Below are 27,244 nucleotides of genomic sequence, written 5' to 3'. Positions count from 1 at the left end.
AAATTATTAAAACTATGCTGAGCTGGGAAAATGGAAGATTACAAAAGCCTTGAAAGGTAGACGGAGTACGCATTTGGTATGTTTTAACAAGAGAGTAACAGAATAAAAGTAACATTTAAGGGCTTAGAGATATTTTATTAATTTTTAAAATTTTTTATTTAATAATTAATTTTTATATCCTTTTTAAATGTATTTTTTAAAGATTTTATGTATTTTCTTTTTCTTTTTTTAAATTTTATTTTAAGTAAACTCCATGCCACACTTGGGGCTTGAATATACAACCAAGAGATCAAGACTCATAAGCCCTACCAACTGAGCCAGCCAGGCACCCCTAAGTTTTTACTTAAATTCTAGTTAGTTAACATATAGTGTATTCGTTTCAGGTGTACAATATTGTGATTCAACCCTTCCATACAATACCCAGTGCTCATCACAAGTGTACTCGTTAATCCTCATCACCTATCTAACCCATCCCTCCCTCCCCGCACTGACCTCCTCTCTCTCTGGTAACCATCAGTTTGTTCAATATAGCTAAGAATCTGTTTCTTGGTTTGCCTCTCTCTTTTTTTTTTCCTTTGCTCATTTTTTTTTTGTTCTTAACTTCCACATATGAATGAAATCATATGGTATTTGTCTTTCTCTGAGTGACTTATTTCCCATAGCATAATACTCTGTAGCCATAGCATAATACTCTGTAGCTCCATCCATGTCATCGCAAATGGCAAGATTTCAATCTTTTTTATGGCTGGGTAATATTCCATCATGTATCTATACCATGCATTTATCCATCCATCGATGGATACTTGGGCTCTTTGTATAATTTGGCTCTTGTAGATAATGCTTCCATAGACTTTGGGGTGCATGTATCTGTTTGAATTGGTATTTTTGTATTCTTTGTATAAATAGTTACTAATGCAACTGCTGGAACTAGGGTAGTTCTGTATTTAACTTTTTGAGGAACCTCCATTCTGTTTTCCAGAGTGGCTACACCAGTTACATTCCCCCCAACAGTGCAAGAGCATTCCCCTTTCTCCACATCCTCGCCAACATCTGTTGTATCTTGTGTTGCTGATTTTAGCCACTCTGACAGGTGTGAGGTGACATGTCATTGTAGTTCTGTATTGTAGCTTTGATGTGTATTTCCTTGATGGTCAGTGATATTAAGCATATTTTCATGTGTCTGATGGCCATCTGTGTGTCTTCTTTGGAAAAATATCTGTTCATGTCTTCTGCCCATTTCTAATTGGATTATTTGTTTTTTGAGTATTGAGTTTTATAAGTTCTTTATATATTTTGGATACTACCCCTGTATCAGATGTCATTTGCAGACATCTTCTCCCATTACATAGGTTGCCTTTTAGTTTTGTTGATTGTTTCTCTCACTGCGCAGAAGCTTTTTATTTTGATAAAGTCCCAATAGTTTATTTTGCTTTTGTTTTCCTTGCCTGAAGAGGCATATCTAGAAAGAAGTTGCTATGGCCAGCGTCAAAGAGGTTACTGCCTGTGTTCTCCTCTAGGACTTTTTTTTATCAGTTTTAGGTCTCACATTTGGATATTTAATAATCCATTTTGAATTTATTTTTGTGTTTGGTGTAAGAAAGTGGACTAGTTTCATTCTTTTGCATGTTGCTGCCCAGTTTTCCCAACACCATTCGTTGAAGAGACTGTCTTTTCCCCATTGGACATTCTTTCCTGCTTTGTCAAAGATTAATTGACCATGTACTGTGGGTTCATTTCTGGGTTTTCTACTCTGCTCTGTTGATCTATGTGTCTGTTTTTGTGCCAATAACATACTGTTTTGATCAGTACAGCTTTGTAATATAATTTGAAGTCCGAAATTGTGATGCCTCCAGCTTTGCTTTTCTTTTTCAAGGTTGCTTTGGCTATTTGAGGGCTTTTGTGGTTCCATACAAATTTTAGAATTGTCTGTTCCAGCTCTGTGAAAAATGCTGTTGGTATTTTAATACGGGTTGCATTAAATGTGTAGATTGCTTTGGGTACTATAGACATTTTAACAATATTTGTTCTTCCAATCCATGAGCATGGAATATCTTTTCATTTCTTTGTGTCCTCTTCAGTTTCTTTTACCAATGTTTTATAGTTTTCACAGTACAGGTCTTTCACCCCTTTGGTTAGGTTTATTCCTAGGTATCTTATTTCCTATTTTCCTTATTTATCCTATTTTTAATTTCTTTGATCTCTACTCTAATTTTTATTATATCTTCTTTGGATTGAATTTGCTCCCCCTTTTTTGAAAGTTTCCTAAGACAAAAGCTTAGATTACTGATTTGGAATCTTTCTTCTTTTCTAATGTTTTTCACTACTTGTGTTGCATCTCCCAAATCTTGATTAGTTGTATTTCCATTTTTATTTCGTTCAAAATATTTTAAAATTTTCCTCAAGACTTTGTCCTTGACCTGTATATTATTTAGAAGTGTTGTTTAGGGGCGCCTGGGTGACTCAGTCAGTTAAGCATCCGACTTTGGCTCAGGTCATGATCTTGCAGTTTGTGAGTTCAAGCCCCACCTTGGACTCTGTGCTGACAGCTCAGAGCCTGGAACCTGCTTCAGATTCTGTATCTCCCTCTCTCTCTCTCTGCCCCTCCCTGGTTCTAGCTCTCTCCCCTTCTCTCAAGAAATGAATAAACATTAAAAAAAAATTAAGAAGAAGTGTTGTTTAATTACCAAGTATATTGGGAGTGTTCCAACTCTCTTTCTGTTATTGATTTCTAGTTTAATTCCACTGTCATCTGAGAACATAATTTGTTAAGGTGTGTTTTTACACCCAGGATGTGATTGGTATGTCTTGGTGAAATGTTCTGTTAGCTTGAGAAGAATGTGTATTCTGTTGTTGAATAAAGTGTTCTGTAAATGCCAAATTAGATCTGGTTGATTGATGGTGCTGTTCAGTTCAACTATATTCTTACTGATATTTTGCCAATCTGCAAGATCTCTGGGTCTTGTCAGTTATTGACAGAGGGGTATTGAAATCTCCAGCTTAAGTAGTGGATTCCTCTGTTTCTCTGTACAATTCTATCAGTTTTTGTATCGTGTATTTTGATGCTCTATTGTTAGACACAAACACGTTGAGGATTATTATGTCTGCTAGGAGAATTGACCCCTTTATCACTGTGTGATGCTCCTTTTTATCCCTTGTATTTTTATTTGGTATGAAGTCTGTTTTGTGTGAAATTAATGTAGCTACTCCAGCTTTCTTTTGATTTGTGTTAGCATGGTATATCTCTCTCTATCCATTTACCTTTAATCAATCTGTGTCTTTATATTTAAAGTCGACTTCTTATAGACAACATACACTTGTGTCCTGTTTGTCATTCACTCTTACAGTCTCTGATTTTTATTGGTGTATTCAGACCATGGACATTTAAAGTTATTACTGATATAGTTGGGTATCAATATAGTTGGATAATATCTACCATATTTGTTACTGTTTTCTACTCATTGCCCTTGTTTGTTCTTTCTTTCTTTCTTTCTTTCTTTCTTTCTTTCTTTCTTTCCTTCTCTTCTACTCTTTTTTTGCCTTCTCTGGTTTTAAGTGAGTATGTTATATGATTGCAGTTTTTCTCCTCTCTTAGCATACCAGGTGAACTATTTTTACTTTTGTAAGTAGCTGCCCTTGAGTTTGCAGTCACACTGATCAATAATCAAAGGCTGTTGTCAAATAGCTCTATACCACTACATGGGTAGGGCAAGGTCCTTGTAAGAGAGTGTTTCCAATCCCTCCCTCCTGTCCTCTACAACATTGCTGGCATTCATTTCAATTATTCATACACTGTAATCACTATATATAGTGCTACTACTGTGATTTGAGCAAACTGTTATATGTTAGATCAGTTAATATTAAGAAAAATAAAATATTTTATCAGCATATAATCCTTTTCAAATGCTCTTTCTTTTTTTTTTCTGTAGACCTGAACTTATAAGTTGTATCATTTTCCTCCTTTCTGAAGAAGTTCTTTTAACATTTCTTGCAAGGCAGGTCTGCTGAAGACAAATTTCCCCAATTTTTATTTATCTGAGAAAGTTTTTATTTTCCCCCTCACCTTTGAAGGTTAATTTGCCTGAATATACAATTCTAGGTTGGTGGGGTTTTTTTCCTTTTAATACTTTAAATATTTCATTCCATTGTCTTCTTGCTTACATGGTTTCTGAAGAGTAGTCCAATATAATTTTTATCTTCTCTGTAAGTAAGGTTGCTTTTTTTTAAAAATTCTGATTTCCTTGAAGATTTTCTGTTTGTCTTTGATTTTCTGCACTTTGAATGTGATATGCATAGGTGTAGATTTTTTTGTTATTTTATCCTTCTTGATGTTCTCTGAGCTCCCCTATACCTTTCTCTATAGGTATAGACTTTCTGCACTTTGAATATACTATGCATAGGTATAGATTTTTTAAAATTGTTTTTTAACATTTATTTATTTTTGAGAGACAGAGAGAGACAAGAGTGTGAGGGGAAGAGAGAGAGGGAGACACAGAACCCAAAGCAGGCTCCTGGCTCTGCGCACAGAGCCTGACGCAGGGCCTAAACTCATGAACTACGAGATCATGACCTGAGCCGAAGTCAGACGCTTAACTGACTGAGCCACCCAGGCACCCCGATTTTTTTTTTTTGTTATTGTTTATTTTATCCTGCTTGATGTTCTCTGAGCTTCCTGGATCTGTGTTTGGTGACTATCATGTTGGAAAATTCTAGGTCATTATTCCTTCAAATATTTCCCCTTTTGTCACCTTTTATAATTGTCCCGCATTTCTTGGATCTTCTCTTCTGTCTTTTTCATTCTTTGTTCTCTTTGTATTTTCTTTTGGGAAGTTTCTATTGGCAGTTCTTTAAGCTCACTGATTCTTTTCTTGGTTGTGACCAGTCTGTTATTAATGAGCCCATCAAAGGCATTTGTCATTTCCATTACAGTGTTTTTGATTTCCAGCACTTTTATTCTTTCTTAGAGTTTCCATGTCTGCTTATATTGCCCATCTGTTCCTGCATGTGGTCTACTTTTCCCATCAGACCCTTTAACACTTAACGTATCAATCATAATTATTTTAAACTCCCAATCTCATAATTCCAAGATCACTGCCATATTCAAGTCTTGTTCTGAGCTTGCTTAGTCTCCTGAAACTGCGCTGTCTTTTCATGTGCTTTCTAATTTTTTGTTGAATACTGGACATGATATAGTAGAAGGAACTGAGGGAATAGTTTTTTAGTGTGAGATATTATGCTTTTCTTGGTAGGAGTTGGGCTGTGTTTACTGTTTTGTGTTATTATAGGTGTCAAAGGCTAAAATTTCCTCTAGTGTCCTGGTTTATGTCTCCCCTGTTATCTTTGGGCTTCCCTTGAGAATTCTTCTTAAATATAGTCTGAGATGTGTAATTTTACTGTATTCCTTTGTTATTTTACAGACACCCTTTTGATGTGGTGGTTAGATGTGGGAGCAAGGGAGGCATTTTATAGTCGTATGGTTAGGTTTCCATCTTTTAATGAGTCTGTGCCCCTTAGCTTTGACCTTCACAAGTGCTTCTCAGTCATCCTCTCATCTTTTTTTTTTTTTTCAATTTATATATTTTGAGAGAGAGAGAGAGAGAGAGTATGCATGGGGGTAGGGGCAGAGAGAGAGAGGGAGAGAGAATCCCAAGCAGGCTCTGCACTGTCAGCATGGAGCCTGACGTGGGCCTTCAACTCACGAACTATGAGATCATGACATGAGCTGAAATCAAGAGTTACATGCTTAACCAACTGAGCCACCCAAGTGGCCTCACCCTCTCATCTAACGTGCGTGCAGTGAGAAGGCTTGAGTGAGCTGGAGTTGGGTATTTCCCTTCCCTCAGGTCACGTAGGTTCTGAAAAGCCCTAGCTGTTTAGGTTCTGGTAAAATAGTTTCTCTCGAGGCAGGCCTTTCTAAGAATAGAATGCTTTGGGCATATTTCAAGGTAGCTATTTTTCCTCTCCTACTAGAGAAGATTGAGGGGATTTGTCTCTAGTCTTTACTGTAAGAACCTGGTAGTGTCCCAAAGATAAAACTCACAAAACTGTGACTGGGTCCTTCTGGGTCCTTTAGACTGCGTCCTTCTGGCATTTTTAACTCTCAAACTTGTCCACCCTGAGCTTCTGGCATTTCACCAATCGCACTTGACCTTTCCCTCTCCTGGTACTGGTTTCCCTGGAAGTTTCTGCTCAGGTAGGTTGTGATTCTCAGAGACTGGTCTGTCTCTCAAATTTCGTGGATGGAAGTTTTCCCTGTGACCTCAGTTCTCTGACGGATTTCAGAAGAGTGGTTGATTTCTTGGTTTGTTCAGCTTTTCTCTTGTTGTAAAGATGAGAATGATGTCTTCCAAGCTCATTATATGCCAGACCAAAAATTTCAAGTCTGCAATGTTTTTTTAATTATAGCTTTCGAGCTCAGATTTGGTTTTTGGGTTTTTTTCCTGAATAAAATAATTGAAATAGAATTTGCATATATTGCTTAATATGTTTTTTTATTATACTGGTAATGAAGATTAAGGTAAATATTGTACCATCAGTGCATTGATTTTTTTTGTGACATTTTTTTCAGAGAGTGAGATGCCACTCAATAGCTATTCTAATTGTTATTTATCTCTAATCATTTGTATTATTCCTCACCAGGCTAAGGAAGCACTCTTAAAGAACTCTCTGCCAAACTATGTCACTCATAATTTCCCTCCATCTGGCTACCAATTCATGGATAACTATTCCAACTTTCCATGCCTTTCTGTCTCAGAGTTCTGTTATCTATTTAATCACTCTGGGGTACAACAAGTTATTAGCATTTGAGCATGAATAATAATATATCTTATTTTTCAGCAGTCTACCTTATTCTTAAAAGTCTTTTAGATAAACCCTTTAATTAAAGCCTTTCTTAAGCCTACAAAAAAATGGTCAGAAATCACACATTTCTGTGATACGGCCATTAGCAGACCCTCTACTGTATTCCCTAGCCTCTTGTTTTGTTTGTTTGTTTGTTTGTTTGTTAGCTAATGTTTGAGTTGCTTTATTTCTCTAAATATAATAATTCAGAAAATGGATAGAGAGCATAAGTTTTCCATGCTTTATAGCATGTTGGATCATTTAGTAAACAGCAATTAACAGTGCTTAAAAATGCTTAATGCATTTGCTATTTGTTTCTGCTTTTAACAGGAGGAACTCTCTGGAATGAAAAACAGGGTACAAGTAGTTGTGCTTGAAAATGAAAGTCTCCAACAAGAGCTGAAATCTCAAAGACAAGAGGAAGCAATGAGGGAACAAACACTTCTGGATGCATCTGTGAGCATTGTTTTTAAACCATAAATTATATTTTAGTTTGAACGTTCCTTCCTACCCTCCCCGACCAGCCTCCGAACTGCTGAAATCCTCCACTTGAAATTTGGCACATGTACTCTGCCGTTGCTCGCTTGGGCCTCAAAAATTAAGATTCGCCGTGGTGGGACGAATCCTCAAATGAAATGATGTAGCAATGCCTCATATCCACACTGGTTTCCTCCCTGAGCACACCGTTGATGTTTCTTCCATATGGAAACAGCAGGGTGAAGCAGGAAGTGCAGTACATAGGAGGGACTCTGTTAAATCCAGAAACTGTATAACTGGAGCTTGGATCTCTGTTGTATTTCCCTAAGGGTTCCAATCGTGCTCTGAATTCTGATCAGTCTGATTGGCAGAATGGAGGAGCAGAAGGAACCCTGGCCCGAGGGTCCAGGGATCAGCATGTTAGTCTTCCCATTGTCCCTAACAAGCGGGTTAGCGAGTGATTTTACAGGGTTTTCCAACATGGCTTAACCTCATGTTCCTCTGTCTATTGGCAAATGGAGAGGATTCGGCTATATTAGCAGTTCTTAATCTTTCATGTGAGTGACAATCACTTGAGATATTTGTTGACCGTGCAGATTCCTGAGTGCCATCCCCTGAGAGTCTGATGCAGTCGGTCTGGGTTGAGACCTTGAGTCACAAAGATGCATGTGCCATATTTTGCACAACAGTGGATTCGAGGATCTCTATAATTCTAGGACACAAAATTCTTGTGATGATACTTAAGTAGTGTTTAAACTCAGTACCTCCTTATGACTTTTCAGAGGTACTGTCACCTTAAAATTTTTACTTACGCTTTTGCTGTAGGACACAGTTAATCACAGCTTGCTCTGCTTTTTGAAACAAAGTCAGGGTTGCATGGGGAAGTTTTAATACTTGCCTGCTGCAGCTTTACAGTGGATTTTGGCTTAGTCATCATTAGCAAATCCATCCTGTTAAGAAAAAGACATGCGTGTCTTAATGTTTTACCTAAGTGTCCTCTAATTTTTGGCTTTGAAGTTTTTTAAATTTTCCTGACCTGATGTTTCATTTGTAATCCTTGAGGTCTGTGTTAGAATTTATTATTTAGAGGCAGCTGATTGTGTTAAATCTGAATGACAAAGTGGGCTGATCAGTGTTTCAGGTTATTTTTCTGCAGTACATTTCAGTTTGCGGTCAGCTGTTTTCCCTTCCCTGGAAGGCTTTTTCTTTTTTTTTTTTTTTTTTTTTTTCGACATTTATTTATTTTTGGGACAGAGAGAGACAGAGCATGAACGGGGGAGGGGCAGAGAGAGAGGGAGACACAGAATCGGAAACAGGCTCCAGGCTCTGAGCCATCATCAGCCCAGAGCCCGACGCGGGGCTCGAACTCCCGGACCGCGAGATCGTGACCCGGCTGAAGTCGGACGCTTAACCGACTGCGCCACCCAGGCGCCCCTGGAAGGCTTTTTCTTAATGTTTATATTATTATGTTATATTATTTATTATCAATATTAGTAGTTAAAAGTTCCATCTTAATTGCTTATTCAATGTCAATTGAAGGTGATATAGCCATATAAAAAGTACTTAGAATTCACTCATTTTAAAAAATTAGTACATTCTTTTGGTTTTCTTCCCAATATGCAGTCACTTAGCAAACAGCTACTTGATTATTCATAGTCTTCAGTATTTATACAGTGGCAAGGAAGTCGAAGAAGGGGGAAGTGAAGTGAGAAAGGAAATCAGGCAGACAAGTGAAGCAGAGGGCAGAGAAGTGAGTAACACCAAAGGGGAAGGAGACAATGGTAAAAGTGCAACATGCTTTGCTACATGAACAAAGGAAACTAGCTGAAGTCAATTGCAGCCTTAATTATGGAAAAAACACAGCTGTGGAGAGTTATGTTTTAACATTCACATGAACTAAAATATAATGCAGACGATCAAAATTATTGTTGCAGATATGTCAGGAGACCTTGATGTCTGTTTTAACGTTGGTCGTCTGTTACTTTGTAGATATAGAATTACTACCCGTACTGCTTTTTTTTTTTTTTCTTTTAAGAGAGAGAGGGCTCAGGCTGGGGAGAGGGGCAAAGCGGGGGGGGGGGGGGGGGGGGGGGGGAGAAAGATAGAGAAAGATAGAGACAGAGAGAGTCCTAAGTAGGCTCCACACTCAGTGCAGAGCCTCACGTAGGGCTCGATCCCACAACCCTGGGATCAGGATCTGAGCCGAAATCAAGAGTCAGATTTTCAACCAACTGAACCAACCAGGCACCCCTACCCCCACTGCTTACTCCTTTTTGCTTGCGTAGGTGAAATGAGGCATTTCAGCAACATAAGCATGGTGCTATAATTCAGAGGGGTTTTTAAATTTAAATTCAAGTTAGTTAACATGTAGTGTAGTATTGGTTTCAGGAGTAGAATTTAGTGATTGATCATTTACATGTAACACCCAGTCCTCATCCCAGCAAGTGCCCTCGTTAATGCCCGTCACCCATTTGTTCTATCCTGCCGCCTACCTCCCCTCCAGCAACCCTCAGTTTGTTCTCTGTATTTAACAGTTTCTTATGGTTGGGCGCCTGGGTGACTCAGTCAGTTAAGTGTCCGACTCTTGGTTTCAGCTCAGGTCATGAACTCGTGGTTTGTGGGATCGAGTCCCATGTCAGGCCCATGCTGACAGCACAGAGCCTGCTTGGGATTCTCTCTCTCCCTCTCTCTCTGCTTGGGATTCTCTCTCTCCCTCTCTCTCTGCCCCTCCCCAACTCATGCTCTCTCTCTCTCTCTCTCTCTCTCTCTCTCTCTCAAAATAAATAAACTTAAAAAAAAAAGATTCTTATGGTTTGCCTCCCTCTCTGGTTTTATCTTATTTTACCTTCCCTTCCCTTAGGTTCATCTGTTGTGTTTCTTAAATCCACTGATGAGTGACATCATGTGATATTTGTCTTTGTCTGACTTATCTCTCTTAGCATAATACACTCTAGATCCATCCACATTGTTGCAAATAGCAAGATTTCATTCTTTTTGATTGCAGAGTAATATTCCATTGTATATATACACAACATCTTCTTTATCCATTCATGAGGGCTTTTGGACTCTCAATAATTTGGCTGTTGTTGATAGTGCTGCTATAAATGTTGGGTTGCATGTGCCCCTTCAAATCAGCATTTTTGTATTCATTGGATAGATATATAGTAGTGTAATTGCTGGGTCGTAGGATAGTTCTAGTTTTAATTTTTTGAGGCAACTCTGCACTGTTTTCCAGAGTGGCTGCACCAGTTTGCATTCCCACCAGCAGTGCAAAAGAGATTCTCTTTCTCCGCATCCTTGCCAACATCTGTTGTTGCCTGAGTTGTTAATGTTAGCCATTCTGACAGGTGTCAGGTGGTGGCTCATTGTGGTTTTGATCTGTATTTCCCTGATGATGAATGATGTTGAGCATCTTTTCATGTGTCTGTTAGCCATCTAGATGTCTTCTTTGGAGAGGTATCTATTCATGTGTTTTGCCCATTTCTTCACTGGATTATTATTAGTTTTTTTTTGGGGGGGGGTGTTGAGTTTGATAAGTCCTTTATAGATTTTGGATACCAACCCTTTATCTGATATGTCATTTGTAAATATATTGTCCCATTTCACAGGCTGTCTTTTAGTTTTGTTGATTGTTTCCTTTGCTCTATAGAACCTTTCTGTCTTGATGAGGTCCTAATAGTTCATTTTTGTTTTTGCTTCCCTTGCCTCTGGAGATGTGTCTAGTAAGAAGTTGCTGCAGCTGAAGTCAGAGAAGTAGCTGCCTGTTTTCTCCTCTAGGACTTCGATGGCTTCCTGTCTTACATTTAGGTCTTTCATCCATTTTGAGTTTATTTTTGCATATCGTATAAGAAAGTAGTCTAGGTTTCATCTGCATGTAACTCTCCAGTTTTCCCATTTGCTGATGAAACTGTCTTTTTTCCATTGGATACTCTTTCCTGCTTTGCCAAAGATTAGGTGGCCATACATCTGTGGGTCCATTTCTGGGTTCTCTATTCTGTTCCATTGACCTAAGTGTCTGTTTTTGTACCAGTACCATACTTTCTTGATGATTACAGCTTTGTAGTACATCTTGAATTCTGGAATTAGTTTTCATTTTCAGGATTGCTTTGGCTATTTGGGGTCTTTTCTGGTTCCATACAAATTTTAGAATTGTGTTCTAGCTCTGTGAAGAATGCTGATGTTATTTTGATATGGATTGCATTGAATGTGTAGAATGCTTTGGGTAATACAGAAATTTTTGTTCTCCTAATCCATAAGCATGGAATGTTTTTCCATTTCTTTGTGTCTTCTTCAATTTCTTTAAGAAACGTTCCATAGTTTTCAGCATTCAGATATTCACTTCTTTGGTTACGTTTATTCCTAAGTATCTAATAGGTTTTGGTGCAATTGTAAATGAGATCAATTCCTTGATTTCTCTTTCTGCTGCTTCATTATTGGTATATAGAAATGCAACAGATTTCTCAAAGTTGATTTTATATCCTGAGACTGTGCTGAATTCATATGTCAGTTCTAGTAGATTTTTGGTGGAGTTTTTCAGGTTTTCCATGTAGAGTATCATCTGTAAAGTGAAAGTGTGATTACTTCCTTGCCAGTCTGTATGCCTTTTATTTTCTGTTGTTGTTATCTGATTGCTGAGGCTAGGGCTTCCAGTATTATGTTGAAAAACAGTGGTGAGAGTGGACATCCCTGTCTTATTCCTGACCTTAGGGGGAAGGCTCTCAGTTTTTCCCCATTGAAGATGATATTAGCTATAGGTATTTTGTATATGCACTTTATGATGTTGAGGTATGCTCCTTCTCTCCCTACTTTCTTGAGGGTTTTTATCAAGAAAGGATGCTGTATTTTGTCAAATGCTTTTTCTGCATGTATTGAGAGGATCATGTGGTTCTTATCCTTTATTATTTAGTTTTTAAAATGTTTGTTTATATATTTTTGAAAGAGAGAGAGTGAGCAAGTGCATAAACAGGGAAGAGGCAGAGAGAGAGAAAGAGAGGCAGACACAGAATCTGTAGCAGGCTCAAGGCTCGAAGCTGTCAGCACAGAGCCCAACACGAGGCTTGAACCCACAAACTGTGAGATCATGACCTGAGCCTAAGTCAGACACTTAACAGACTCAGCCACCCAGGTGCCCCTTTATCCTTTCTTTTATTAATGTGGTATATCACATTGATTGATTTGTGGGTATTGAACCAGTCCTGCAGTCCAGGAATAAATCCCACTTGATCATGGTGAATAATTCTTTTAATGTATTGTTGGATTCAATTTGCTTGTATCTGGTTGAGAATTTTTCATTCATGTTCATCAGGGAAATTGGTCTGTCATTCTCCTTTTTAGTGGGGTTGTCTTTTTTGGAATCAAGGTAATGCTGGCCTCATAGAGTGAATTTGGTTCTTTCCATTTCTGTTTTTTGGAACAGTTTCAAAAGAATAGGTACTAATTCTTCCTTAAATGTTTGGTAGAATTCCCCTGGGAAGTCATCAGGCCCTGGATTCTTGTTTGTTGGGAGGTTTTGATTACTGATTCAGTTTCTTTACTGGTTATGTGTCTGTTCAAATTTTCTATTTCTTCCTTGTTTCAATTTTGGTAGTTTATATATTTCTGGGAATTTTTCTATTTCTTCTAGATTGCCAATTTGTTGGTATATAATTGCTCATAATATTCTCTTATGACTGTTTGTATTTCTGCAGTGTTGGTTGTGATCTCTCTCATTTGTGATTTTATTTATTTCAGTCTTTTCCTTTCTCTTTTTGATAAGTCTGGCTAGGGGGTATTTAATTTTGTTAATTCTTTCAAAGAACCAACTCCTAGTTTCGTTGATCTGTCCTATGGTTTTTTTGATTTCGATATCATTGATTTCTTTTCTAATCTTTATTATTTCCCTTCTTCTGCTGTTTTTGGGTTTATTTGCTGGTTTTTTGTTTTCCAGCTCCTTTAGGTATAAGATTAGGTTCTGTATTTGAGACATTTCTTCCTTCTTTAGGTAGTCCTGGATTACTATATACTTTCCTCTTATGACTGCCTTTGCTGCATCCCAAAAGGTTTGAACTGTAGTGTTCATTTTCATTGGCTTCCATGTACTTTTTAATTTTCTCTTTAATTTCTTGGTTAACCCATTCATTCTTTAGTAAGATGTTCTTTAATCTCCCAAGTATTCATGGTCTCTCCACATTTTTTATTGTGGTTAAAATTTCATAGCGTTGTGATCTGAAAATATGCTTGGTATGATCTCGATCTTTTTGTACTTGCTGAGGCCTGATTTGTATCCCAGTATGTGATCTATTCTGGAGAATGTTCCATGTGCACTTGAGAAGAATATGAGTTCTGCTTTAGGATGTTCCGAATATTTCTGTTAAGTACATCTGGTCCAGTGTGTCATTCAACACCATTGTTTCCTTGTTGATTTTTTGCTTAGATGATCTGTCCATTGTTGTAAGTGGGGTGTTAAAAGGCCCTAGTATCATTGTATTATTATCAATGAGTTTCTTTATGTTTGTGAGGAATTGATTTATGTATTTGGGTCCTCTCAAGTTGGGGGCATACATATTTACAATTATTAGATCTTCTTGGTAGAGAGACCCCTTAATTATTATTATATAATACCCTCTTCATCTTTTGTTACAGTCTTTGTTTTAAAATTTAGCTTGTCTGATAATAAGTATGGCTACTCTGGCTTTCTTTTGATGTCCATTAGCATGAGATGGTTCTCACTCCCCTCAATTTCAATCTGCAGTTGTTTTTAGGTCTAAAATGAGTCTTTTGTGGGGATCATGTAGATGGGTCTTGTGTTTTATTTTTAATCCATTTTGATACACTGTGTCTTTTAATTGGAACATTTAGTCTATTTATACTCAGAGTGATTTTTGAAAGATATGAATTCAGCGCCATCATGTTACCTGTAGAGTTGGTGTTTCTAGTGATGTTTTCTGATCCTTTGTAGTCTTTGTGGATTGGGTCTTCTTTTTTTTTTCTTCTCCACCCAGAGTTCCCCTTAAAGTTTCTTGCAGGGCTGGTTTAATGGTCATGAACTCCTTTAGTTTTTGTTTGTCTGGGAAACTCTTCATCTCTCCTTCCATTCTGAATGACATCCTTGTTGGATAAAGAATTCTTGGCTGCATATTTTTCCCATTAATCTTGATGAATATATCCTGCCACTCCTTTCTGGCCTGCCAAGTTTCTGTGGACAAATGTTCTGTAAACCTGATCTGTCTTCCCTTGAAGGTTAAGGACTTATTTTTCTCTTGCTGCTTTCATGATTCTTTCTTGACCGTGTATTTTGTGAGTTTTACTATGATATGTTGGTTGGCTTTTATTAAATTTCATGGAAGTTCTTTGTGCTTCCTGGATTTTGGTGTCTTTATCCTTCCCAGATAGCAAACTTTTCAGCTATAATTTGTTCATATAAACCTTCTTTCCCTTCTTCTCTCTTTTCATCTTCTGGGACTCCTATGATACAAATGTAATTCCTCTTTAATAAGTAGGTGAGTTTTCTAAGTCTTGTATTGTGATCTTTTGTCTTTGTTTCCCTCTTTTTTTCAGCTTCATTATTTTCCATAATTATCTTCTATATCATTGATTCACTGCTCTGCTTCATCCATCCTCACCATCATGGCATCATTCAAAATTCCATCTCAGTATAGCATTTATAATCTTGGCCTGACTAGGTTTTAGATCTTTTATTCCTACAAAAAGGGATTTTCTGGTGTGCTCTATGCTTTTTTCAACCCCAGCTAGCATTCTTATAATTGTGGTTTTAAATTCTAGTTCAGACATATTACTTATATCTGTGTTGATTAAATCCCTAGCCATCATTTAACCTGTTCCTTCTTTTGGGGTAAATTCCTCCATCTTGTCATTTTGGAGGAAGAGAAAAAAAAATTTAAATTAAACAATTAAAACAAAACAAAAAAATCAAATAAAGGAAGCTATAATCTAGGTGTGTTTCGTGTGCTTCCTGAGAAAAGTTTGATAAAAAAGAGAAAAAAGAGAAAAGGAAAAAAAGTAAAAGAAAAAGAAATTAAAAATAAAAAATTAAATAATAAAATAGAATAGAATAAGATAAAACAAAAAATAAAATAGAATACAAATTTTGCTCTTGAGGTGCCTGGGTAGCTCAGTCAGTTAAGCATCCGACTTTGGCTCAGGTCATGATTTCACCATTTGTGAGTTCGAGCCCTGTGTTGGGCTCTGTACTGACAGCTCAGAGCCTGGATCCTGCTTCAGATTCTGTGTCTCCATCTCTCTCTGCCCTTACCCTGTTCGTGCTCTGTCTTTCTCTGTCTCAAAAATAAACATTAAAAAATTTTTTTAAATGGTTCTTTCTGTATCTAAGAAAGAAAAAAAACCCCAAACTCCACAACATAATCAAAAACATAAGCAAAGAAAATGAACAAGCAAATAAGAAACAACCCAGATAGAGGTAGATCCAGTTTCCCCTAGAACTGAAACTTTGCAGTACACTGTGATCTTTAGACTAAGTGGATGGAAAGGGTTTTTGCTGGTCTTCTGGGGGAGGGGCCTACTGCTGTTTCTCAGGCCAACTTGCCCTAGTGGAGATGTGCCTGGAGAGTGCAGGTGGGTAGGGATTGTAACAGCTCCATTCTCCATTTTATGGTACTGCTTAGCTCACTGGGGTTGATCACTGCAGTTCAGCTGGGGGCGAAAATGGCTTCACCCCACTGTCTAGTCTCTATAGTAAGAATTTTGCACCTTCACAGATGTGTGATCAATCACTCCTCTTTCGTCTCAGGCTTCCATCCTCTCCCCACCTTTACTCTCCTATCCAGGCTGCTCTCTTGCCAGGTGGCACCTCCCTCCAGAATTTTATCTCAGACGGGGCTGCGTTTCAAAACCCTACACTTCAGAGACCCATGTGGCTCAGACCCATGCTGATCCTCTGGGGGAGGGTCTTGCTGAACAATTGCCAGGTATTGATTGTCCCAAAAAACATTCGTAGGAGACCACACAGCAGCAGAGGCTCAAAGTTTATGGTAAATCCCAACACATAGCTATCGCCAGGGTTTGTTGCCCTTAGCTAGTGTCTTTGTTCTGATATCAGTAAACATGGCAGCTCTCTGGGGCCTGCTGAGACTTTTGCCTGTGGAGAGGCTATATTGCCTCTACTAAATGCACTCCAAGTAGTGGAACCCTCTCTCCCTGTGTGGCACATGGACCCCTTAGACCACACTACCCGCTCCTGGGGGATTCACCCTGCTTCCTCACCAGAGCACTACTAGGCACTGAACTCTGAAATTTCAGATTCTGCACTCCGCTGTGTGTGTGGGTTTTTTTTTTTTATGTTTATTTATTTTTGAGATATAGTGTGAGCAGAGGAAGGGAAGAGAGAAAGAGAGAGAGAGAGAGAGAGAGAGACAGAATCCAAAGCAGGCTCCAGGCTCAGAGCTGTCAGCACAGAGTCCATCACAGGGTTCAAACCCTCAGACTGTGAGATCTTGATCTGAGCCGAAGTCGGATGCTTAACCGACTGAGCCACCCAGGCACCTCTGTACTCCACTATTTATAGAAAACTGTTGGTGTTGAAACCCTCTCCTTTTTCCCTGTCAGTGGTTTTGGGAAACAAATTTCTTCTTGTCCAGTTCCCTGTGAGTGTTTTCACTCTCTCTGTCTGTCTCTCCCTTTAGCTACTTTCAGGGGAAATGCTTTTCTTGCATGATTCCAACACACTGCACTGTCTCCCCCTTCTCTCTCTGTCCTCTATCTGTGAAAATGGCTCCCTAATCTCTGTGGTGCCACGGCTTTTCTCTCTCCCAATTCACCTCTCTATACCATATACCTGCCTAGATCTCTCGCTCAAATTATGCAGATTGTCATGTTCATCCTCAGTTTAATTTCCTAGGTGTCCAAAATGGTTTGGTGTTGATCTAGCAGTTTCTCTGGGATGAGACAAGCTCAAGATCCTCATACTATGCTGCCATCTTAACTCTTTTTATTCAGAATTTTAACGTAAAATGAAACTTTTTAGAATATCTTAAATATAAACACACCAAGAGAGATTATCTTTTTTTTCTGAATGCTTTTTACTGAATCTATTACCATATTGACAGTAGATCTTGCCAAAGCTATTGGAAGATTTGAGTATAGGTTTTCAGTATTCTTAATACTTTCTTTTGAAAAATAATTAAAATAGATAATAATGATTGACATTTATTGATCACCACATGGTTATGATGTAGCAGGCACTATATCCAGCACTTTGTTTACATTAAATTATTTCAGGCTTGTAGTAGGCAAAGAAGGCAGGTGTTATATCTATTTTCAGATGAGTAAATTAAGGTATATAGCAGTTAAGTAAATAAAGCAACTCTACGAATGTCACACACACACACAGCTAGAAAATGGCGAAGTGAGGACTCAAATATCAGACTGTCTGACTCCCTAGATCCATCTACCTAGTCTAATGTCCTACTGTAGAACTTCCTGCATAGGTTAAGAATAGCTTGTCAATATTGAACCAAACCATCTTTGTTTGCCATTGCATAGAAGATTCTCCCCAGAAGAGAAGAACGTCCTCTTTATTGTTCCTTAATTTTAGCCTTGGACTTGGATGGTAGCCTACATGACTTTTAGATTTTAGTCTATTTTATGACCTAGTAGTTGAAGGAACAAACAGTTTATTTTTTAAAAACTAAAACTGTTCAAGGGATATTTCATTTCTATCTTTATTTTTCATCGTTTTTTTCCTATGAAATTTCTTTTCATGGAGAGCTTTTCTCAAGAGTTCCAAAAATTATAATAATATTAAAATATGCTATTTATTAGAAATTTTGGCATGTACAAAGCATAAGAGACTCTTAAAAACTGAGAACAAACTGAGGGTTGATGGGGGTGGGAGGAAGGGGAGGGTGGGTGATGGGTATTGAGGAGGGCACCTTTTGGGATGAGCACTGGGTGTTGTATGGAAACCAGTTTGACAATAAATTTCATATATTAAAAAAGAAAAAAAAGAAATTTTGGCATGTATACTCATTAAAAGATCTAGGAGATTTTTTTTTTAAAGCAGAACATTTCTGAGCCATTTCTTTTTCTGTCTATTTCATTCTCCCCACTACCACCCCTCCCCTCAATTAAGAAATCAAAGGTTTTCAGTGATCTTCAGGGATGTAAATGCTAACTAAATTTTTAAAACTTTGGTCAAATGCCATTCAGGTTTTTAAATGTTATCTGTGAAAGGACAAAGTGTCAATTAGACTAGCACTGCTTTCCAAAGAATGACAGTATTTTATACCATAAGCCAGCAATCTGTGGTCTATGTGCTTTCTCCAATTTCTCCACAGGAAATTAGATAGTTCTCTAATGCAGCTTTGAATGCACTCAGTCAAATATTGAAAGATTTGTCCTTACCTACCAAATCAAATTCAAACTTGTTATACCATACTTCCTAGACCCTTATTTGCCTCTGAGGCTTGACATTTTGAACATCCATTGTTTTGGATTGCTTCAATCTCTAGTCATTTCAGATAGCCTGAATCTCTCGGAGGCACCATACTTATTCACACTTCTGTGATTTTCCCCATGATGTTTTTTTCCTGGCATGCTCTTCCTATCTAGCTCTCTCTTTCTCACCCAAGATATCATGCCAGTGTCAACACCTCCAGAAAACCTTCCTTGAATCTCTGGTTGTTCTTAGTGTCCCTCGTCTGTTTTGGCATAGTCCCCCATGCACACCTCTGGCTTAGCACATACCATATTAAACTGAAATTATCTGCTTAGGGTTTTTGCCTTGAGGATAAGATTGGTCTGGCTCATTTTTACCCTCCAAGCTCCTTAGCACACTGCCTGAACATAGGAGGTATCATACACAGGTGTTTGCATTAAACTGAACTTCCAGAAGAATGTGGAGGAGGCTCTCGGAATACTATCTCTTTCTAGCATGATACGACACCGCAGTATAGTTCTGGGTTTCGGACCTGTCCTCTCTTGTGAGTGCTTCTTTGGCCCTTAGCAAGAGTTCCATAATTATTCGTTGAGTTACATTTGTATTTCCGTCCTTGTGGTACATATAAATTACCCAGATCTTTGGGCTGCATATTTTGTTGAATGTTGAGAGGGTAACAGAGGTGGCAAACACAGTGGCAGCAACAAATTCAGTCTGTAGGCATGTTTTGTTTGACGAGCTATGAACCAGTGTTTAACAATGTTTTAGCTGAAAAGCCAGATACCCAGTTTAATCTCTTAAAAACTCAAAAGATTGTTTTTGTAACTCAACTTCGCATTCACACATGGCAGCAATTGCCTGGAACTGAGTAGTGGCTGCATGTTTTAGATGGTTTGCAATGGTCCCTACCAATTCTTGGTGAGTCCCTGGCATGCAGGCTGCATGTCAGTTCTGTTTATCTGCATGCATTGTTTTTTTTTGTTGTTGAAGATAAATATTTTTCTGGAAGGGCAGGAGAGCATCGTCGTTCAGGGTGTGGACTACGGAATTAGATTGCCCAGGGTTCAGATCCCAGCTCTGCCGCTTATTAGCCACTTCTACCTTTGTGACTCTTACACGTTACTCAGTGTCACTCAATTTCCTTTTCTATAAATTGGAGATAACAATAAACTCACCTCCTAGGGTGGTTGTAGTGATTAAATGAGTTGATATACAGTGAATCACATAAACCGAGTCTGGCACATAGTAAACACCGTAGGTATTAGCACTATTATTAGTCATGGCTTTAGGAAATGTGGAAAATGAAAACAAGAGAGGGCTCTGTGTTTTAAGAATATACGTCTCCAGGGGCGCCTGGTTGGCTCAGTCAGTTAAGTGCCTGAATTTGGCTCAGGTCATGGGCTCACGGTTCCTGAATTTGAGCCCCACATCCGGCTGTCTACTGTTAGCACAGATCCTGCTTCGGATCCTCTGGCCCCCTCCCTTCCCACCACCCCCCTCCCCCCACACACACATACTTTCTCTCTCAAAAATAAATAAATGTAAAAAAGAGAAAGTATGTCTTCAGAGAAATAAGAGAGAAGTTCATTTGTTGAAGCACTGGCATCCAGCCCTCCTTGCTCATTTATGTTATTGCCTGCGCCTGTAGGAATTTGACCTTGTACCACCTGTGCAGTATGACCCTCATGGGCCCACACTTCAAATTCATTCTTGATTTGCAGTTTAGAAGCATATGCTTTTTTACCCCTTTCATCACAGATGAGAATCAGTATTCCATTTGTAAAGCATGCATGTTGATTTAAAGTTAAAATGCCAATTGTAATTACTGGTACATTTTATTTTAGGGAAACATGCAGAATTCTTGGATTACAACAGGTGAAGATTCTGGGGTGGGTGAAGCTGCCAAGAGAGGATTCTCCCATGGCAATGCGGATATTGTCGTAGGTGCATCTGCTGGGGAAGCTGAAAAATGGAAAGTAGAACTGGTGAGAATTTGAGTGCTTTTCTCTTTTGTACTATATTGTGGTAAATATGTATAACATAAGCTTAACACTTTAACCATTTTAAAATTTACCATTTAACAATTTAAGTGTACAACTCATTTGCATTAAATACAATGACAATGTTGTACAGCCATAAACACTATCCATTTCAAGAATTTTTATCATCCCAAACAAAAACTGTTGGGACACCTGGGGTGGCTCAGTCGGTTAAACATCTGACACTTGGTTTCCGCTCAGGTCATGATCTCGTGGTTTCGTGAATTCGAGTCCTAAGTTGGGCTCTGTGCTGGCATTGAGGAATCTGTTTGGGATCCTCTCTCTCTCTCTCTCTCTCTCTCTCTCTCTCTCTCTCTCTCTCTGTCCCGCCCTGACTCATGCTTTCTCTGTCTCTCTCAGAATAAATAAAAAATAAAAAACAAAAAATCAAAAAACTATGTACCCATTAAATAAAACTTCCATTCTCCTCTCTCCTAACCCCTGGCAACCTCGTCTACTTTCTGTCTTTATGAATTTTCCTAGTCTAGGTACCTGACATATGCAGAATCAAACAATATTGGTTCTTTTGTGTCTGTCATGTTTCATCGAGCATGTTTTCAGGGTTCATCGGCGGTGTATCATGTAGCAGAATTTCCTTTTTCAGGGTGAGTCACATTCCATTTATGTCTATACCACACTTTGTTTATCCATTCATTTGTTGATTAAAGTTTAGTTTGTTACCACCTTTTGGCTCTTGTGAATGAAGCTGAACATCAGTACACAAGTATCTGTTTTTGCCCCGACTTTCATTTCCCTTGGGTATGTAACCAGAAATGGAATTGTTGGATCCTATGGTAATTCTTCACTCTTTTTTCTTTCTGCTCCTCAGACTCCATCATTTCGTCTGTCCTGTCTTCAAGTTCTCTGATTCTTTGTTCTGCTGCTCACATGTGCCCTTCCATACCTTTAGTGAATTTTTCATTTTGGTTATCGTACCTTCCAGCTCTGGGATTTTTGTTTGGTTCCTTTTATACTTTGTTTTCTTACTTTTTTAAAGGTTTTATTTTCATTCCAGTTAGTCAGCACGAAATGTTATATTAGTTTCAGGTGTACAGTGTCTTCCTTACTTTTTGTAGTTCTTTGGACATTGGCCATGTTTCCTTTTAGCTCTTTGGGCATATTTAAGATTTTTGTTTTAAATTATTTTTCTAGTAGGTCTGGTGCCTGTAGATTTTTTTAAGGGTGGTTTCTGTAGATTTATTTGTTTGTTTATTATTAATTTATTCTATGCCTCTGAGTAGGTCATATTTTCCTGCTTCTTTGTATGCTTTTGATTTTTTTTTTTTTTTTTTGGTGGTTGAAAACTGGACATTGGAATGAACTATTATACTGTGATAACTCTGGAAATCCAATCCCCCATTTTCCCCAATGGTTTTCTGCTTCTTTTATTGTTGAAGGTTGTATCGTCTTTTTGTTCCAAGACTCTTCCAATTTATTTTTGTAGACTGTTCCTTGTTGTGTGTGATCGCTGAACTCTGTTTCGTTAGCTCATGTTCCACTAATGTTTGATAGATTTCCATGAATGCCAGGAGCTAAAACAAGCAAGCCAACAACCACCAAAACCACACACGCCTAGAAAGCCCAGAAAGAAGAGCCACTTCTGCCAGTCTTTGTGGATTGGTTCTGTGCTGGGGCATTCCTTCCTTCAGCGTGTAGCTGGGCTTGCTCTCAGCCTAGAGATCAGCTGGAGTGAAAGCTTAAGGTCTTCTCAGGCCTGAGCGTGTATCTTCCCGGGGAAGGCTTTCTAAATCCCCTCATATACGTAGCTGGTTTTGAATGTCCTCACTTCCCAGAGTCTCAAATAATTTTATTTTCAGATCAAATGATACTTTCAAATCTTTTGATGTTGTAACAGGCCTTTCTTTTTCCTATTGCTTGAAATCTTATTTGCATTAAATTTGATGTGCAGAATTGATCAATGATGATGAAAATGTAAAAATGACACTGTAAATGGAGGACTCCAGGGGGAGATAGGATGGATTATATAGTCTAGCTCTCGTTATCATCTCTAGGTATTATTGTTAGAGTATTCTGAGGGCTCATATGGCTCTAAACTCCCTCTCCTTTCTCAGCCCCTAACCCAAGCTTTATGCTACTATTTTGGAAAGAGTTCTTTTTTTTTTTTTTTAAACAAAATGAAAGATTACATAAATTGTATTTTCTTCCCAGCTGAATAATCTATGATAACTATTTAATGCCCACAGGATAAAGACCCATCTCCCAAGCTGTCCACAGTTTGGTTCAAGCTACCTTTCTGGACTCATTTCTGTCAGTCTCCCAAACATTACTGTAGACATACAGACCCCTCACTACTTACTACGTCATAAACTTATTACCCACTTCCATTTATTTTTTTTAATTTTTTTTTTTAAATATTTATTTAGTTTTGGGGGAGAGAGAGAAAGAGAGAGAGCATGACGGGGGAGGGGGAGAGAGAGAGGGAGACACAGAATCTGAAGCAGGCTCCAGGCTCCGAGCTGTCAGCACAGAGCCCGGCACAGAGTTGTGAGATCATGACCTGAGCTGAAGTCAGACACTTAACTGACTGAGCCACCCAGGTGCCCCTACCCACTTCCATTTCTGTTTGCATCACTGGTTGTGGTTTATGCAGATATCCTGACCTAAACTTTCCTTCTTAACTTCTGCCCACCGAAATACTTCCTGCCTACAAGGCTGTGTTCAGATGCCCCCTCCCGTTCTGCCTTCCTTGATTACACACTCCCACTCTTCCTTCTCCCACGTTAGAATTAGTTTCTCTCTTGGGGCACCTAGGTGGCTCAGTCGGTTGTGTGTCTCACTCGATTTCAGCTCAGGTCATGATGTCACGGTTCATGGGATCAAGCCCCATTGTTGATCTCTGTGCTGACAGTGCGGAGCCTGCTTGGAATTCTCTGTCTCCTTCTCTTTCCGTCCCTCCCCCGCTCATGCACGTGAGCACTTGCACTCTCTCTCTCTCTCAAAATAAATGAATAAACTTAAAAAAAAGAATTAATGTCTCTCTTACATCTCCTCTTAGTGTTGTGTTTACAATTGCTATAAATTCGTTGGTTATCCAGTCTGTGGCAAACTGCAGTCCCCACGTCTGTGTGCCCTGTGTCCTGATCCTCCTCGCTGTTTCCAAGGGTTTTGCTCTTGTGCTGGTCTCCTCTTGCTCTTGTATCTTTCCTCCCTCTTTACTGGGTTTTTCTCAGCAGAACATGTGCTCTACTAGCTCCCATCTTGAAGCAAGTACAAAATATACTCTCTGGACCCTGTGCTCCCTTTGAACTATCACTCAATGATTGCTCCCCTGCATACCAACACCTTCCCAAACAGTTGTCCACATTCATGTCACCACGTCTCCCCTCCCACTGTCTCTTTAACATGCGTCGGTTGAGCCGATACCTCACGTTGGCCTCAACTTGTTCTTTTCAAGGTCATCAATGACCTGCACCAATCAGTCCTCCTCTTCCTCAACCTTGTGGCAGCATTCTAATTATGATACGGATAATGCTCATGTCATCCCCCTTTACTTGTCTAATGGCCCAATTTAACATACGCTCAGAAAAATGCACAAAACCGGGGCGTCTGGGTGGCTCAGTTGGTTAAACATCTGACTCTCGATTTTGGCTCAGGTCACAATCTCACGGTTTGTGGGACTGAGCCCCGTGTCGGGCTATGTGCTCGCAGCTTGGGATTCTCTCTCTCTGTCTCTCTCTCTGTCTCTCTCTCTCTGTCTCTCTGCTCCTCCCCTTCTTGCACACTCTCTCTCTCTCTCTTTCAAAATAAATAGATAAAAATTTTAACAGTGCACAAAACAAAAATGTGCAGCTTCATGATTTTGTTCTAATGAGCCCCCTCTCTCTCTGTGCCCCCTCCTAGTCACTGCCCCGTCATTCCCTTAGAGCTAATCACTATCTTGACTTTTATGAAAATTGCCGAAGCAAGATCTCTGGACACTCTAGTTGATGTCTACCTGATTTTTTAAACACTGTAAAAATTGGGTCACACAGTATATAATTTTTTGTGTCTGACTTGTTTTGTTTGACATTATGTTTGTTAGATTCATACACATTGTTGCATGTGGCAGACATTTGTTCATTTTCAGGGTGGGTCTACTGTGTAAATACACTACAATTCATTTATCCATTCCTCAGTTGATGGGTTTTTGTGTTGTTTCCAGTTTGGGGCTATTGTAAATGTTGCTGCTATGAACTAACTCTTTCTTTCTTTCTTTCTTTCTTTCTTTCTTTCTTTCTTTCTTTCCTTTCTTTCCTTTCTTTCCTTTTTTTCCTTATTTCTATCTATCTATACATCCATCCATCTATTTTATTTTATTTATTTAAAAAAAAAATTTTTTTAACATTTATTTATTTTTGAGACAGAGAGAGACAGAGCATGAATGGGGGAGGGTCAGAGAGAGAAGGAGACACAGAATCCAAAACAGGCTCCAGGCTCTGAGCTGTTAGCACCAAGCCCGATGCGGGGCTTGAACTCACGGACCGCGAGATAATGACCTGAGCCGAAGTCGGACGCTCAACCGACTGAGCCACCCAGGCGCCCCTCCATCTATCTATTTTAGAGAGAGGGAGAGTGAGAGAGAGAGTATGAGCAGAGGAGGGACAGAGGGGGAGAGAAAGAGAATCTTACTTATTTAAAATTTTTTATTAGAGAGAGCATGTGCAAGCAAGAGAGGGCCAGGAGAGAGAGAGAGAGAGAGAGAGAGAGAGAGAGAGAGAGAGAGAATCTTAAGCAGGCTCCACACTCATCACAGAGCTGGAGGCAGGGCTCGACCCCACAATCATGGTGTCATGACTTGAGCCAAAATCAAAAGTCAGATGTTCAACCGGCTGAGCCACTCAAGGCATCCCTGAACATTCTTTAAGATTGGTCTATTGGCGTACATGGCACACATTTATGTCAGGTGTATATCTTGGAGTGGAATTACTGGTCTTAGGGGTATATAGCTGTTCAAACTGAGTGGTTAAGTTGAGCTTTGGGGTGGTTTTTACCAGTTTACACTTCTACAGCAGCATAGGAGTGATGCCTTTGCTCCATATCCCCCCAACACGTTGTATTGTCAGTTTTTCTGGTGGGCTTGTAGTGCTATGTCCTTGTGGTTTTCATCTGCATTTCCCTGATTACGCATGAGATTGAATACTTTTCACGTACTTATTGGTGTGCTCCTCTTGTGAGGTGCATGTTCAATACCTACTCATTATTTTGAGTTATCCGACATTGTTTTTTTGAACTTCTTTATGTATTCTGGATACAAGCCCTTTGTTGGTTCTATCTGTTGTAAATATATATTTCCCACTCTGTCGCTTGCCTTATAATTGTCTTGATAGTTTTATTTCTTTCTCTTGCTTTCTATTTTTTTCATTCCTTCCTTCATGACTAAAATTTCTTAATTTTAATGTCATCCCCTTTATTGCTTAGTGCTTTCTGTGTCCTATTTAAAAGAATGAAATCTTTTCATTTGTAACTGTGTGGCTGGAACTAGAGTGTATTATGCTAAGCGAAATTAGAGAAAGACAAATACCATATGACTTCACTCATATGAGGAGTGTAAGACACAAAACAGGTGGACACAAGGGAAGGAAAGGAAAAATAATATAAAAACAGGGAGGAAAACAAAACATAAGAGACTCTTAAATATGCAGAGCAAACTGAGGGTTACTGGAGGGGGTGGGCTAAATGGGTCAGGGGCATTAAGGGATCTACTCCTGAAATCCTTGTTGCACTATATGCTAACTAACTTGGATGTAAATTTAAAAATAAAAATAAAAAATAAGGTGAGTTTCTTATAGACAATTAAAAAAAAAAAATGTATCCCTGCCCCAGATCATGAAGAACTTCTCTTAGATTTTCTTCTGGAAATTTTATAGTCTTGCTTTTAACATTTAAATCTCAATCTACCTGCAATTTAGTTTTGTTTTTGATGTAGTGTGTAGGGGATCACCTTTTGCTCTTTTCCCATATTGTTGTCTACACACAAACACACACACACACATTAACCACTTGTTGAAAAGACAGTCCTTTGTCTGAATCTTTGTCATAAATCAGGTGTACATAGATGTCTGGGCTCTGTTTTTTATTTCCTTGTTCTTTGTGCTACAACCATCCTCTCCTCTCTTGATTGTTACAGCTCTCTATCTGTTAGGGTAGGTATATCTACCTATTAGACTACTTACCACATCTTCCAACGTTGTACTTTGTCCCCAAAAATGTCTTACTTCTGGCCTTTTGTACTTCCAAATACCTTTTAGAATTAATTTGTCAAAGTCCAAAAAGCCATTATGAGGTTTTGATTGAGATTGTCTATTCAAAAAAATTTTTTAATGTTTATTTATCTTTGAGAGAGAGACAGACAGAGTACAAGCTGGGGGTAGGTAAAGAGAGAGGGAGACATAGAATCCAAAGTGGGCTCCAGGCTCTGAGCTGGCAGCACAGAGCCCGACATGGGGCTTGAACTCAGGAATGGCAAGGTCATGACCTGAGCTGAAGTCAGATGCTTAAC

At 38.8% G+C, this 27,244-nt stretch overlaps 1 protein-coding gene across 6 annotated transcripts in view; it reads left to right on the top strand.

The window, feature by feature from the left end:
• Positions 1 to 27,244, top strand: part of SDCCAG8 (SHH signaling and ciliogenesis regulator SDCCAG8) — a 249,215-nt gene that overhangs the window by 20,218 nt on the left and 201,753 nt on the right. For all 6 annotated transcript variants that reach the window (XM_047840475.1, XM_047840473.1, XM_047840472.1 and 3 more), the window contains exons 5-6: positions 7,168 to 7,293; positions 20,551 to 20,691. In XM_047840475.1, the coding sequence (XP_047696431.1) occupies positions 7,168 to 7,293; positions 20,551 to 20,691 (267 nt within the window). The remainder of the gene's footprint in view (positions 1 to 7,167; positions 7,294 to 20,550; positions 20,692 to 27,244) is intronic.

Source organism: Prionailurus viverrinus, chromosome F1 (assembly GCF_022837055.1).
Source record: "Prionailurus viverrinus isolate Anna chromosome F1, UM_Priviv_1.0, whole genome shotgun sequence".
In the NCBI taxonomy this organism is placed as follows: domain Eukaryota; kingdom Metazoa; phylum Chordata; class Mammalia; order Carnivora; family Felidae; genus Prionailurus; species Prionailurus viverrinus.
The sequence above is the reverse complement of the archived record's forward strand: the minus strand, read 5'-3'. Positions and strand labels throughout refer to the sequence as shown.